The 16,748-nt window shown below is 40.4% G+C and overlaps 1 protein-coding gene across 4 annotated transcripts in view; it reads right to left on the bottom strand.

Annotated features, from left to right (window-relative positions):
* si:ch211-15d5.11 (nuclear receptor coactivator 7) overlaps window positions 1-16,748 on the bottom strand; it is a 104,303-nt gene that overhangs the window by 64,459 nt on the left and 23,096 nt on the right. The window contains exons 3-7 of one of the 4 annotated variants that reach the window (XM_059949277.1): window positions 12,041-12,220; window positions 4,828-4,957; window positions 4,140-4,247; window positions 3,224-3,304; window positions 721-858 (exon numbers count right to left, since the gene is read on the bottom strand). In XM_059949277.1, the coding sequence (XP_059805260.1) occupies window positions 721-858; window positions 3,224-3,304; window positions 4,140-4,241 (321 nt within the window). In that variant the 5' untranslated portion in view covers window positions 4,242-4,247; window positions 4,828-4,957; window positions 12,041-12,220. Of the gene's footprint in view, window positions 1-720; window positions 859-3,223; window positions 3,338-4,139; window positions 4,248-4,827; window positions 4,958-5,003; window positions 5,075-12,040; window positions 12,221-16,748 lie in introns of all 4 variants that reach the window. The other 3 variants (XM_059949275.1, XM_059949274.1, XM_059949276.1) reach the window with 3 other exon arrangements.

Raw genomic sequence — 16,748 nt, forward strand, 5'->3', positions numbered from 1 at the left:
GAAGTTATCCCCTTTGGTTCAAGAGCCTAATGGTTGAGGGTAGTAACTGTTCTTGATCCTGGTGGTGAGAGTCCTGAGGCTCCTGTACCTTCTACCTGATGGCAGCAACAAGAAGAGAGCATGGCATGCACTCTTCCGTACTAGGATTGCTGTGAAACTATTCTGTTATTACACCATTTGACTATTAAAATAGTTTATTTATACTTCTGAATTGAAAAATCCTTTTCAAATTTACAGACAGAATGATCATTTTTATGCAAATATTCCCTTTAAACCAAGTCCCACTCTTGTTGTTTAATAGGTTCACTCAGATGACGATCTTAAGATGATATTAGAAGATAGGCCCTGAGTATAACACATAGCTGAGAAATGCCAATCTTATGAACTGGTCAATTTTATTCTTACTTATTTTCAGCATCTATTACTTCCCTGTAAGACTCTCTGTGCATTTCTGGAGTAATATGCCTGCACTCAGGTGTGATTTCAATAAAGGTAATATAGGTGAAGTTATTCCAGCACATATTCTGGAACAGGTGCTGCCCAGGACACAGATTCACATGCCCTAATACTGTTGCTTCAACAAATAGGAATTAATGATGAAGCCATATTGTGTAACATTTGCGGAATATTTTCTGGCTGTCATATGCCTATAACTTTCAGAATGTTAAAGAGGGATACCTTTTTAATGTTAGTTCTGTTATTATAATTAAAAGATTTTACCTTTCTGTCTGTGAAATACTTGCAACAGATTTTTAAGAATCTTTCGGAAGTAGGGATTTCAGCCCTGATTTGACCTGAGGAGCTGATGATCTGTGAGCTGCACCACTGCACACTGGACATTTCTGCAGAATCAGCATCCTGAAAATTTACAGAATGATTGTTAGTATAATGGGTCAGTGATCGTGCTACTGCCATATGTACTGTTCCAATGAACCAGGTTCAATCGTGTGTGTGTGTGTGTGTGTGTGTGTAAAGAAGGGAGAGGGAGGAGTGAGGGAGAGAGCAAGGAAGAAAGTGGGAATAAGGGAGGGAGAGGGAGAGTGAAAGGGAGTGAGAGTGGGAGTAAGTGAGTGATTGAGAGAGGGAGAGAGGGGGAGGGGGAGTGAGGGGGAGAGATTGTGTGTGGAGTTTGTATGTTCTTCTTGTAACTGTGGGCTTCATCCCACATCCCAAAGGTAGGTTGATTGATCACTAAGAATACCCTCTGGGAAGGTAAGTGGTAGGAGAACTGTGGTAATTCTTGGCTGCATGAGAAAGAATAATGTACAAAGCACTAACCCTAGGCAATTGAACTGATACGATTTCTCTGCGAACTAGCATAGACTAAATGGGCTGAATGGCCTCCTTCTCTAGCATGCGTAAATATGAGAAACACAACCATTAGTTCTCTCATACGTTTGAAACACATGGCTTTGGAATTTAATCATTCCAACAACAGAATGCATATTTTAAACAATATTTTGCGGTGATAAAGCTTTATTAATGCTGATGGTGGATCATGAGATATTCATTCTTAGACCTCACTGGGAGAAAACTGGCAGCCATGTTTTCTACACTTCACCACAGATTAACCAAAAAGTAGGTTTTGAAATTACAAATGTATATCATTTTCCCAGATGAAAGTTGATGTGAAGATCTGTGCTTGGGCCTTTTCCACTTTTACATATTACCTAAGCTAAAAATGGCCAATCCGTTGTCAAAATGGTTGTGTGATTATGACTGCTAACACATTGATTTGAGGTTTATTTCCAAAAAGAAGAAGATAAACACCTACACTTGTCAAGATAATTCTAACAACAAAGAAGATACCAGAGGAACTCAGTGGGTCAGGCAAAATCTGTGGAGGAAAATGGATAGACAAAAGTTGGATTATGTACATTGACTGCCCATGTCCTTCCACGGATCCTGCCTGACCCACTGAATTCCTCCAATATCTGTTTGTTGCTCCAGATTTCTGCATCTGCAGCATTTTATATCTATGGGATCTCTACCACCTTTCCTTAGTACAAATACTACCATGGATAAATAGTGCCACCTTTAGACTTCAGTGAGAACAGAAAATACTCTAAAAGGTATGCATTGTATCCAGAGCAACACACACAAAATGCTGGAGGAACTCAGCAGGTCAGGTAACATCAATGAAAATGAATAAATAGTCGATGTTTCAGGCCAAGACCATTCCTCAGGACTGGAAAGGAAGGGGAAAGATGCCAAAATAAAAAGGTGGGTGGGGGGGAACTGGGAAGGACTCTAGCCAGGTAGGCAGAAAAAGTGCTGGAGAGGAAGGTATGTGACAGGAGAGCGTAGTGGACAATAGGAGAAAGGGAAGGAGGAGGGAACCCAGGGAGAAGAGGCTAGAGTGGGGAAACTGAAGAAGAGGGAAGGGTGGGAAAATTTTATTTTTTTTTCACCAGAAGGAGAAACTGACATTCATGCCATCAGGGTGGAGGTAACTAGATAGAATACAAGGTCTTGCTCCTCCACCCTGAGGGTGGCCTCATCATGGCACAAGAGGAGGCCAAGGACCAACATGTTGGAACAGGAATGGGAATGTTTGTCCACTGGAAAGTTCCGCTTGTGGCGCATTGAGTGGAGGTGCTCGACCAAATGGTCCTCCTACTTTCGTTGTGTCTCACCAATGTCAAGGAGGCCACATGGGGAGCGCTGGACACAATAGACGAACCCAGCAAATTTGGACATGAAGTGTTGCCTCACCTGGAAGGACTGTTTGGGACCCTGGGTGGAGATGACAGAGGAAGTAAATTCTGTGTTTCTTTTTTGTTTGTTCCTTTGGTCTTGGAACAGCTGTAACCACCAAGTTTTACATTTCATTACTGATTTTCAAACCTCTGGATTGTGCAAATACAGTATCTGCGTACTTGTATTTCACGTTTTGGCTAATATTTAATCTTCGATCAACATAAAACAGATGATTTTGTCATTATCAGACTGCTGATCACTGTAGGAAAATTGACTGTTGTGTTTTTTTAAAATTCCAACCTATAAAATGGTCCTTTATTTGCAGCAGGTGTGAACGGTAGTGTATAAACACGTCCTTTTCCTTCACGTTGGAGGAGCAACACCTTACATTCCATCTGGGTAGCCTCTAACCTGATGGCATGAATATGATTAAATGATTATTTTAAGGGAGGCCTGCGTGAAAGCCAGGTGAGGGGTGGAGGGATACAGGAAATTAGTTGGATGCCCCTTTGGCACCACTTACCAGGAGTTTGTCGTACTCGGCGTCGGATGAAGACAGACTTGGAGAGTGGCTTGGACTTGAGGACAAGGGGCTGTCTTCACTCTGTGCAGTGACAGGATAAGGAATGTATAGTCGCTGCAGGGGAAAACATTAAATTCAGAGTTTGTTCATTTGGGCATAACATTGCTTCGCCACTGATGCAGGTCTGAATTAAGTGTAAACGTATCATCCTTGTCAATTTTCTATTCAAGACAAGCATGAAATGTATATAATGGGGTTTCCATTTTATACCATTTGGCCTCTATTATTTTTCCAACATTAGATCAAAGTCCAATGCCAATTTTATTATCAGAGTACATACCATATACGTCACCACATACAACCCTGAAACTCTTTCTTTCCTGCAGGCATACTCAGCAAATCAATAGAATAGTAACTGAAAACAGGATCGATGAAAGATCAACTTGAGTGCAGAAGACAACAAACTGTGCAAATGCAAATATATATAAATAGCAAAAATAATGAGAGCATGAAATTACAAGACAAAGAGTCCTTAAAGTGAGATCATTGGTTGTGGGAATATCTCAATAGATGAGTGTAGTTATCCCCTTTTGTTCAAGAGCCTGCTGGTTGAGGGGTAGTAACTGTTCTTGAACCTGGTGGTGCGAGTCCTGAGGCTCTTGTACCTTCTGCCTGATGGCAGCAGCAAGAAGAGAGCATGGCCTGGGTGGTGAGGATCTTTGATGATGGCTGCTGCTTTCCTATGACAGAATTTCATATAGATGTGCTCAGTGGTTGAGAGGGCTTTACCCGTGATGTACTGAGCTGAATCCACTATCTTTTGTAGGACTTTCCATTCAAAGGCATTGGTGTTTCCATACCAGGCTATGATACAGCCATTATACATCTGATAGTGGGGATTTTGCAATGAACGTACCTGCCCAGGGACAATACTTTGTGAGTAGAGCTTGTTTAGATGAACCAGCTTATTTGGTGTGCTGTTGAACTTCAGGGCTATGCTGCAAAGAGTATCCTCCATTCCTGCCTATAAAGGAAAAAGAATCACATTGTATCTCTAACATGAGAAATTCTGCAGATGCTGGAAATCCAAAGCAACACACACAAGATGCTGGTGGAACTCAGCAGGCGAGGCAGCGTCTATGGAAAAGTTGACGTTTCGGGCTGAGACCCTTCATCAGGACTGGAAAGGAAGGGGCAATAGAGGAGACCATGGTCGGAAGGGGAATAGGAAGTAGTATTTAAATGGGTGACCATGATGAGGGCTCACTCAGGTTGGAGGAGCAACACCTTATTTTCCATTTGGATAGCCTCCAGCCTGATCGAATGAACATCAATTTCTCGAGCTTCCGGTAATTGCTCCCCCCTCCCCCCACTTTTCCCCATTCCTGTCTCCCTCTCTTGCCTTACCGCCTTACCTGCCCATCACCTCCCTCTGGTGCTCCTTCCCCTTCCCTTTCCTCCATGGTCTTCTGTCCTCTCTTATCAGATTCCCCCTTACCCAGCCCTTTATCTCTTTCACGAATCAACCTCCCAGCTTTTTACTTCACCCCTCTCCCCTCCCAGTTTCACCTATCACCTGCCACCTTGTACTTCTTCCTCCTCACCTTCGTACTCTGATGTTTTATCTTCTTTTCCAATCCTGATGAAGAGTCTCGGCCGAAACGTCAACTGTTTACTCTTTCCCACAGATGCTGCCTGGCCTGCTGAGTTCCTCCAGCACTTTTTTCTAATGCACTTATAAAGAAAGGCAAATAAAATGATATAATTGGAGAACACTTACTCTATATTCTATCGTGCCTTCCAGTCTCCCTTGGATTAGTTTTCTATTATTATTCTGCTTGTTTTTATTTTCTGAAAGATATAGAACATAAAAAATAGTAAAGTACATGCCCTTGAGCCCATGATACTGTGCTAACCTTTTAACCTACTCCACGGTCAATCTAACCCTTCCCTCTTATGTAGCTCTGTTGGAAACCACTGTTTTTTAAAGTAATACTTTTATAAGATTTGTTCTTTTTAACAAGCTCGTGTATTTTTCACACTCACTGGCAGAAAGCGGTATAGCAGCTAAACTAATGGTTTATCATCTTTCTCAGGTTTCATTGGCTAAGTATTAGCACATTACCCACATGATTTAATTGTTGTAATTATGTAGCATATTAATTCATTCATCTCAAACTAAGGAATTTCCTTATCTATAAAAGCGATAGATTTTTCATAAGCACCATCTTTTATTCCTTTGTCTTAAATCCATTAGCATTAGTTCACCTCTTAGCATCATTTCTTGGCTCTTTTTTATGTTTGTTTGTATTCTAAAGTAAACTGAAATCTTGGAATTAAATCTGGTTGCCATTTCTGACTCCGGAAGGAACCCTAAGGATCGGAAATAAAACAGCCCACAATCCTCCATTTTTCTTTCATGCATGTACCTATGGGATTTTGTGAATAAAACATGCACGTTTCATTTTAAGTGCTTAACAAAAGCCTCAGACCTTTACTTCCATTTTGAGGAAACCAAAAGCTGTCACCTTACACTGATGACATTACATCAGACACCATTTCTTAAAGTGAACACAACTCAATGATAATATATGTGATTTATGTAAAACATTTTCTATTATGATGTGTCATCTTCCACCCATAACTTTACCCTACATATTGTGCCTACCTATGAGTCTCTTAAATGAACCTAATATTCCAACCAGGTACTTACCACTCCCTGTGTGAAAAAAAACTACCGCTGACATCTCTAAACTTTCCTCCACTCACCTTAAAGTTCAAAGTTCAAAGTAAATTTGAACTGATGTTCTCAGGTATTAGCCATTTTCACTCTGGGTAAAAAGGTCCCAGTTGTCCACTCTATCTATGCCTCTCAAAATCCTACACACCTCTATCAAGTTGTCTATTCCTCCATCACTCCAAAAAGAAAAGTCCTAGCTTGCTCAACCTCTCCTCAGATTTAATGCCTTCTAATCATGGCTACATCCTAGTAAATCTTTAGAGAGGGTACTGAGGAGATTTACCAGGATTTTGCTTGGGTTAGAGAGCATGTCTTATGAAGAAAAGTCAACTGTGTGTTCTTCTCCATAGATTCTGCCTGGCTTGCTGAATTCCTCAAGTATTTTGTGTGTGTTGCTCAAGATTTCCAGCATCTGCGGAATCTCTTGTGTTTATGGACTGCTTTATTAGGTCACTTTGGTGGTACTAAAGATTTGATAGAACTATCATGAGTCTGGAGGATTCCAATATGTAATCCAATTCCAGCATTTTAACTAGGCGAGTGGTCACAGCTCTATAAAAGAGATATCCCATGCTCACACAACACGTCTGCACTCAAGCCAATCATTCAGTCGCATTAGGCAGGCCCATTCAGTCAGTGAACTCACTTTACAAGGCTCTGGTCCAGACCCTGTACCATAGGCATCTGAGCATTCTCACTAGCTATGACCTGCCAGGATAATTTGTTTATTTTCTAGTGAAAAGCTGATTAGTAAATGACGGATGATGGAATCGATGGCTTTGTGGCCAAGTTTACAGATGATACAAAGAAAGGTGGAGGGACAGCTAGTTTTGAGGAAGTGTAGAAGGACTTAGACAGATTAGGAGAATGGACAAAGAAGTGGCAGATGGAAAATAGTGTCGGGAAGTGTATGGTGATACACTTTGGTAGAAGAAATAAAAGGGTAGACTGTTTTCTAAATGGAGAGAAAATTCAGAAGGTGCAAAGGGACTTGTGCAGGATTCCCTAAAGGTTAACTTGCAGGTTGAGTTGGTGGGGAGGAAGGTAAATGTAATGTCAGCATTCATTTCAAGAGGGCTAGAATATAAAAACAAGGATGTAATGTTGAGGCTTTATAAAGCACTGGTGAGGCCTCACTTGGAGTACTGTGAGCAGTTTTGGGCCCCTTATCTAAGAAAGGATGTGCTGAAACTGAAGAGGATTCAAAGGAGGTTCACAAAAATGATTCCAGGATTGAGTGGCTTGTCATATGAAGAGTGTTTAGTCGCTCTGGGTCTGTATTCACTAGAATTCAGAAGAAGGCAGGCAGACCTCATTGAAACCTATTGAATGGTGAAAAGCCTTGACAGAATAGATGTGGAGAGGATGTTTCTTATGGTGGGTGAGTCTAAGACCAGAGGACACAGCTCAGAATAGAGGGGCTCCTTTTGGAATGGAGATAAGGAGGAATTTCTTTAGCCAGAGTATGGTAAATCTGTTGAATTCGTTGCCACAGGTGGCTGTGGAAACCAAGTTATTGGGTATATTTAAGCAGTGGTTGATAGAGTCTTGATTAGTCAGTGAATGAAGAGGTATGAGAAGAAGGCAGAAGATTTGGATGAGAGCGAAAATGGATCAGCCATGATGAAATGGAGGAGCAGACTCCATGTGCCAAATGGCCTAAACAATTGTCAAATCATAAATGTCAATTTAAGCCCTCAAATATTTCCATTCTCATTGCAAATCCTTCCTTTTGTAGTCTGATTAAAATCAGAGAGCTGTTTTACCCAGTTGAGTCAGAAAGTATGATGTTAATTCTGACATGTTCTGAGTAGGAATTGTTGTGGACAGTAAATCATGGGGTAAAACAATCTCCTTTATTGTATCCAACTCAATAATTTATCAGCTCTCAAGAGAATAATTTTGGAAAGGTAAAAATGTACACTTGTAATTAATTTTACTGGTGCCATAAGGATCCCAAAGAAATAATGTTTAAAAACCGGCTTTTAAAAGAAATATTATATTGACTTTTCTTCATTCAGATCAAGGGTTTCCAGCCTTTTTTATGCCATGGACCCTAACCATTAGACGAGGGATCAGTGGATCCCAGGTTGGGAAGCTCTGATTAAAATGATGAGAACTTGCAGGAACACACCAACTTTCCAATTGACGTGATTTGACCTGTTTGTGCACAGCTCTATTCAAGGTTCAGATAACCTAACAAATTTCATTTGTGAAATTCTTCTTGTAATATATATACAAACGTTTGTATATTTCTGCCCTTTACTAGGTAAGACTTCCAAAACCAAACAAAAGTATGAACAGTAAACACAAGGGATTAGGCGGGTTTTAGAAATGGACTTCAAGTCGGCTGGTGATTTAGTTGCATCTGCACCAGACTTAGGGGCAAGTGGGCCTGGGGTTCGAATCCACCCAGCTCCTTGCACGCTTTCTATCCGCGCTGGGTTGAGTTAGCAATTCGTGCCGATGCGCCACAAGGCACGGAGAGGAACAGCAAACAGTAAGTGGACTCCAGTCATTCTCTGGCTGGTGAATGCGGTTCTAAAAATTAATACTTCTAAAGGCTGCCTTTAATAGAGGGTTGTTTGTAATACTAGTTCCAGTGATTCTGGATATACTGTATGAACATGTATAGCCAGAGAGATGACACTAATTAAACAGTTCAGAAAAAAGTTCCATCTGAAACAGTAACTCTGTTTCTCTCCTCACAGATCTTCCCTGACTGCACTGCTTTAGATCTCCAGTACTTGCAGTTGTTGTTTCAGTTTACTCAACAACTTACTGCTTTTACAAAGACCACTTTTTATGATCTTTTTACGTACTCGAGCGATCCTTCTCTTTTTCGATGGAGAATGAGAGCCTGTTCACGCCTGAGACAGGGGATTTGCAGAAGATTGTAATATTGGGACAGTGAGTTGCTGGTCTCTACTCTTGTTGTTGTAGGACCAACCTAGGGAGAGAGGGAGAGGGAGAGGGAGAGGGAGAGGGAGAGGGAGAGAGAGAGAGAGAGAGAGAGAGAGAGAGAGAGAGAGAGGGAGAGAGAGAAGGGGAGAGAGAGAGGGGGGAGAGAGAGAGAGAGAGAGAGAGAGAGAGAGAGAGAGAGAGAGGGAGAGAGAGGGAGAGAGGGGGAGAGAGAGAGAGAGAGAGGGGGAGAGAGAGAGAGAGAGGGGGAGAGAGAGGGAGAGAGAGAGGGAGAGAGAGAGAGAGAGAGAGAGAGGGAGAGAGAGAGGGGGAGAGAGAGAGGGGGGAGAGAGAGAGGGAGAGAGAGAGAGGGAGAGAGAGAGGGAGAGAGAGGGAGAGAGAGAGAGAGAGAGAGAGAGAGAGAGGGGGGGGGGGAGAGAGAGAGAGAGAGAACCTGTCTGTGTCTTGATGAAGGGTCTCGGGTCAAAACGTCAACTATACTCTTATCCATAAATGGTGCCTTGCCTGCTGAGTTCCTCCAGCATTTTGTGTGCGTTGCTTGGATTTTCAGTATCTGCAGATCTTCACTTGTTTGAAATACCAAAGTGCTGGTTTGTGGACTGTAGTTTGATGGACTCTGGATCAATGGACTGTTTGGAGTTTCTGCTGCTGCTGCTTGCATGGTGGGGTGGGGGTGGAGTGGGGGGGGGGTTGGTGCTTCTGCTGGCATGTGTGTGGGTAGAGTGGGTGGTCGATGCTTTTTGCCGATGCTTGTAAGAAGGGAGCAGCTTCAGGGCTTTGACGTTTCTATCGTTCTATGGGGTTTCTTTGTTTCGTGGATGTCTGTGAAGAGCATGAATTTCAGGATGTATACTGAATACATTCCCTGATATTAAATGTACATTGAACTTCGAACATTTTAACTTATCATTACATTGGATTTGACACCATTATGTGCATTTGGTGTCAAGTGGCTCATGTCATTTATGACATGGAAGTCCTGTGATTGTTTCACAGCCACAAGTCTCACCTGCCAAGCAGAGTGATCCTCTTGGTCAGGGAAGACGTTATCCCATTCTCGTTGCTAATATTATGCTTTATACCTTCTAAACAATAAATTAATTCAAAGGAAGACACGTGGCCAAGAAATATGGGCCAAGGAACTATGTTTCTATGTTTCTAAATGTGGGTGTAACTTCGTCTTTACTAAGTGAGGCGCACCTGTTTCATGTGGTAGTATGGTGATGTAGTCAATTAATGCATTTTAACATAAAACATTTAATTAATTGTTTAAACAAACATGAATACTTAATCAACCAATATATGTACAAGATTACTCAAATATTATTGAAATATTAAATACACAACAGTACAGGCAGCATCCATGTTGGGGGGAAATGGACAGCTGATGCTTCAGATTTCTTGGCCCAAAATGTTGAGTGCTTGTTTCTTTCTGCAGATGTTGTCTGACCCACTGAGCTTCCCCAAAAAATTGTTTTATGCTTCCAATTCCAGCATCTGCTGTCTCTTGTATCTTGGGCCTTTATACTATTACCATTCTGACAAGAGCAAATGATCAGGTTGCCTGTGAGCTACAGTCACTCATCGATACAATAAATAAGAGAATGTCCTTTAATCACTGATTCTAGGGTAGTTAATTTTTGCAGGTTGTAAATAGAATTTCTGATAGAAAGTTTAAAGCAGGGGTTCCAAACCTGGTGTCCATAGACCCCTCGGTTAATGGTAGGGATCCATGGAATAAACAGGGTTGGGAATCCCCAGTTAAAATAAGCTGCAGAGAGTTGTAACTCATCCACCTCCATCATGGGCACTAGCCTCCATAATATTCAGGACATCTTCCAGGAGCAATGCCTCAAAAAGGATCCCCCATCACCCAGGTCATGTCTTGTTCTCATTGCCACCATCAGGAAGGAGGTACAGAAGCCTGAAGATGCACACTCAACGATTCAGGAACAACTTCTTTCCCTCTGCCATCCAATTTCTGAATGGACATTGAACCATGAACACTACCTCACTAACTTTTATTTCTACTTTTGTGCTATTAAACCTGATTCTAATTCTAAAGCCAGGTGCAGCATAACAGGAACAACACAACATCCACAGCAGCACTCCAAATGATAATTCCATCACTTTCAAATAATTTTTAAACATCCAATTACCCTTCACTTCAGAGGTAATTATCTTCTCAACAGAGTGTAGCTTCATCAGCAAAATCTATTCCTGTTACCTTGCTCAAGTTGACATGGGAAATTTTCATGAAGGACATCCAGGCCTGATCTTATTCTCACCCAGAAGATTAGGAGAGATGAGACTAGGAACAGGAACCATGCACATTTTCTTCTCTTTAGTGAGAGCATTGTAAATAACTCTTACTTTACTCTTGCTCCTTTGATTACTGGAAGACAAGATAGTGATCTGGGAATTTTCCTGATGTCCAAGTCTCAACTAATAAACAAACAGACATTGAATTTAAGGGGGTATATTTAATTTCCCCAGCCTGGTAGATTTCAGATTGGTGGATATAGTGGTATTGCAGAGTGGAGGAAGTGGGGAAATGAGGGAAGAGAGAGAGTGGGGAGAAAGGGGAAGTGGGGGACAATAGGGAGATTGGGGAAAAGGTAATGGGGACAGAGGAGGAATGGGAGAAGGGATGAGGGAAGGGGAGTGGGGGAAGAGGGAGAGTGGGAGAAAGGGAGAAAGGGGGAAATGAGGGAAGGGGAGTGGGGGAAGAGGGAAAATGAGGGAAGAAAGGTGGCAAGGGGAGGAGTTTAAGCAAAACGCAACACCACCTGACCCAATTCATTTTGTTTCTTGATACAGCCATCTGCATCAAGGACACATACCCCAGAGCTGGTGAGGTCAATTTAAACAACAAAACTAATTTTTACTCAAGCACAAGAGTGGCCCTTGTTACACAATCAGACTGTGCTAGAACGTAAGCCAAAGTCAAAGGAGCCTGGTAAGCTAATTTTAAAAAATGTTACAGTACTTCCTTGGAGACCAGGAGGATATTGGAGTCAATATCTTCAAAAAGATATGGCAGAAGTTGTGTGAAATAAAGAACTGTTCCCTTTAGCTACTATTTTGTTTCTAAAGATATAGCAAATTCCATATACCGATGTGAATACTCACAAGCAAACATTTTTTTTAATTACCTATTGTATGGAGTTGTTGAAGATCAGTTTTCTGTCTTCCTGATGGATCCATTACTGGTGTGAACTGTGCTCCATTAAACACAGCTGCTTTGTTTGTTGTGGAGGCCATTTTCATGTTTCTGTGCTCAATCACTGAAGACTATTGAGGTGACTTCAGTTTGTTCACATTTCCCCTTTGATCTTGTGGAAAGAAATTATTCAATTAAAACTCTTTCAGCAGATTCTGTCCATATAAATCTGCCATAAACCTTACAAATGCCAGCCTGTCCGCACAATAGAAGAGATACCTTGGAGGTTCCTTAAAAGTTCTGATGTTGAGTTGTAAACTTAAAATAATTACTGTAAGCAGATTTATTAGAGTCATAGAAAAGTACAGTAGAGACACAGGCCCTTCAGTCCATCCAGTCTGTGGTGCACCATAGCCCTCCACACCTATGCTGTCCATGTGCCTATCCAAATTTCTCTTAAATGCTGAAATTGAGCTTGCATGCACCACTTGCGCTGGCAGCTCATTCCACGCTCTCACGGTCCTCTGAGTGAAGAAGTTTCCGCTCATGTTCCCTTTAAACTTTTCACCTTTCGCCCTTAACCCATGACCTCTAGTTGTAGTCCCATCCAACCTCAGTGGAAAAAGCCTGCTTGCATTTACCCTATCAATACCCTTCATAATTTTGGATACCTCTATCAAATCTTATTCAGTTGTTGAACTTTTAAACAGCAAGGACACCTTGTGGTGACATGGAAGTCTTGCTACTCTAATGGTTTGCTCACCAGAAAAGATTTGTGATCCAAAATTAAAAGATATGAGAAAGTGCTGCCTTTTACATTCTCTGAAATATAAATCTTTCAGGAGGAAAATAATTAGAACAGCAGGTGTTTTATCAAAACTATTTTGCCTCCAGAACCGTGAGCTTTCATGGGGAAAAGGTAAAGAAATCGAAGTAGCACAGAAAACGGGAGCAGGAAAAGGACATTTGACATTTAAAAAACAAATAGGTTACAGAAAGAAAAAGAATTATCAACCCTTCCCCCCTCCCCTTAACCCCTCCCCCCTAACATATCCCTGTAGAAAAAAAAGAGAAAAAAAAAAGAAAGAAAGAATGCCTGGATATCGGAAGATCCCCACATGCTCCATGGAGTTCATAATAGCTTTAATATGTATATTTATTTCTTTCCCCAGATAACCAATAATTTTATCTTCAGAGCACCTATATATTTAATCCTATTTTTTGTAAATAAGGGTGCCAAGTTTTCAGAAATATTTCATATTTATCTCTTAAATTATAAGTATTTTTTTCAAGTGGAATGCAGCTAAAAATTTCATTCTTCCAACGATCTATACTTAAGTATGAATTTGATTTCCAAGTAACTGCAATAGCCTTTTTGGCTACTGCCAATGCAATTTTTATGAATTCTTTGATATTTATTCAATTTGGATTTCGATTTTATCTCTTCAATATCGTCTAGTAAAAATAATGTTGGATTATGTGGAAGTTGTATTCCAATAATTTGTTCCAATAAAGTTCTTAAATTTGTCCAAAAAGGTAGAATTTTAAAACAAGACCAAGTAGAGTGTAAAAATAATTCTTGATTACATCGAAAACATTGATCAGATAAATTTGAGTTTAAACTATTTATTTTTTGTGGTGTAATATATATTTGATGTAAAAAGTTATATTGCACTAATCTTAGTCAAACATTTATTAGGACATTTGACACTTGCTCCATTTTCAAAGTGATTGCAAATTGACCCATTTACTGACTTGTTCTCTTATGCTCTCCTTCATAGAGAATTCTACCCTCTGAGTGAGGAATTTTTCTGTCATCTCAATCCTAAACATCACCTTGTGTCTTGAAACAGTGACCGTTTGTTCCATACCCCTCAGTCATGGAAAATATCCTCCCCTCATCTGATCTGTCTAGCCCACTTTTCATGAGACCCCTCTCATTGTTCAAAGTCTAGAGAATAGAGGCCAATCACTTCTCATACAACAGTCCTGACATCTCAGGAATCAGACTGATAATGATCTTTTTTTTAAGGTACTTTGATGTCTTTTGACCAACTTTCTAACAAATTTAAATTACCTAAATCTAATTTTTTTAGATACTTACAAATTAGAAATTTCTTACATAAAGTTCTTCCATCTTTTCCCAATTCAACTCCATTGGATTTTTCAGATTTGATTTTCACCTTTAATCCTTGTCAGAAGGGATTAGTAGCTTTTATTTATAACATGATTATGAAGATACAACCAGAAATATCAGATAGAATTAAACAAAAATGGGAAAAAGAACTTCGATACAATATATCAACGGATAAATGGGAAAAAATTTTGCAAATGGTTAATTCCTCTTCTATATGTGCTAAACATGCTTTAATACAATTTAAAATTGTACATAGAGCTTATATGTCTAAAGATAAGCTTGCTCGATTCTATTCTCATATTAACCCTCAATGTGACAGATGTCATTTAGAAGTGGCTTCATTGACCCACATGTTTTGGTCATGTCCCACTTTACATAACTATTGGAAGGACATATTTAGTACCATTTCCTCAATTTGGAATATCGATTTACAACCTCATTTTATTACTGCAATTTTTGGTATACCAATTGAGGACGGTAATCAGTTTTCCCCTCCAATCAGACGAATGATTGCTTTTTTAACATTAATTGCCAGAAGGTCTATATTACAAAACTGGAAAGAAGTAAATCCTCCTACCACGTCTCAGTGGTTTTCTCAAACTATTTCTTATCTGAGTTTGGAAAAAATTAGAAGCACTATTTTTGACTCATCAATTAAATTTGAGGAAACCTGTGGACCGTTCATTCGACATTTTCATATGAATTAATTTGGCCTTTTTCAGACCCTCTCTCTGCTTATTCTTGTTCAGGTATGGAGTTCCGGAGTTTTTTCTTGACACTATCACATACTTATAAACTGTTATTATTGCCCATGTTAGTTTAGTTTAGTGTTTTTTTTTCAATATATATTTTCCTTTATATATTTTCAAATTTTTTTTCTTTTCTTTTGATGATTATTTTTTTCATATATATTTATATAGACTTGATTGATTAATGTACTTCTTGTTTGTTGATGTTTAATAGGATATTATTATCCTATTACTAATGTAATTTCAAGTCTATTGAATTTATAACCTATTCATTATTATGTTATGTTTTTTCTTATATATATATATGAAATTTAATAAAAAGATTGAAAAAGAAAGAAAGAAAGACTGATAAATCTCATGGCATTCTCTCCATGGCAAACACTGTATGTCTGTATATGGATATCATGGTAAAGAACAAAGAACTATACAGCACAGTACAGGACATTCAGCCCACAATGTTGTGCTGACCCTTAAACCCTACCTCCCATATAACCCTCCACCTTAAATTCCTCCATATACCTGTCTAGTAGCCTCTTAAATGTCACTAGTGTATCTGCCTCCACCACAGACTCAGGAAGTGCATTCCACACCCCAACCACTGAGTAAAAAACCTTCCTCTAATATCCCTCTTGAACTTTCTTCCCCTTACCTTAAAGCCATGTCCTCTTGTATTGAGCAGTGGTGCCCTGGGGAAGAGGCACTGGCTGTCCACTCTATCTATTCTCTTAATGTCTTGTATACCTCTATCATGTCTCCTCTCATCCTCCTTCTCTCCAGAGAGTAAAGTCCTAGCTCCCTTAATCTCTGATCATAATGCATACTCTCTAAACCAGGCACATCCTAGTAAATCTCCTTTGTACCCTTTCCAATGCCTCCACATCCTTCCTATAGTGAGGTGACCAGAACTGGAGAAAGTACTCCAAGTGTGGCCTAACCAGAATTTTATAGAGCCGCATCATTACCCCGCGACTCTTAAACTCTATCCCTTGACTTATGAAAGCTAACATTCCATGAGCTTTCTTAACTACCCTATCTACCTGTGAGGCAACTTTCAGGGATCCGTGGACATGTACCCCCAGATCCCTCTGCTCCTCCACACTACCAAGTATCCTGCCATTTACTTTGTACTCTGTCTTGGAGTTTGTCCTTTCAAAGTGTACCACCTCACACTTCTCTGGGTTGAACTCCATCTGCCGCTTCCAGCCCACTTCTGTATCCTATCAATGTTTCCCTGCAATCTTCGACCATCCTCAACACTGTCCACAACACCACCAACCTTTGTGTCATCTGCAAACTTGCCAACTCACCCTTCTACCCCCACATCCAGGTCGTTAATAAAAGACACGAAAAGTAGAGGTCCCAGAACAGATCCTTGTGGGACACCACTAGTCACAACCCTCCAATCTGAATGTACTCCCTCCACCTCGACCCTCAGCTTTCTGCAGGCAAGCCAATTCTGAATCCACCCAGCCAAACTTCCCTGGATCCCATGCCTTCTGACTTTCTGAATAAGCCTACCGTGTGGTACCTTGTCAAATGCCTTACTAAAATCCATGAAGATCACATTCACTGCACTACCCCCATCTATATGCCTGGTCACCTCCTCGAAGAACTCTATCAGGCTTGTTAGACATGATCTGTCCTTCACAAAGCCATGCTGACTGTCCCTGATCAGACCATGATTCTTTAAATGCCCATAGATTCTATCTCTAAGAATCTTTTCCAACAGCTTTCCCACCACAGACATAAGGCTCACTGGTCTATAATTAGCCGAACTATCCCTACTACCTTTTTTGAATGGGCGGACAACATTT

The sequence above is a fragment of the Hypanus sabinus genome, chromosome 24 (genome assembly GCF_030144855.1).
Source record: "Hypanus sabinus isolate sHypSab1 chromosome 24, sHypSab1.hap1, whole genome shotgun sequence".
Lineage (NCBI taxonomy): Eukaryota > Metazoa > Chordata > Chondrichthyes > Myliobatiformes > Dasyatidae > Hypanus > Hypanus sabinus.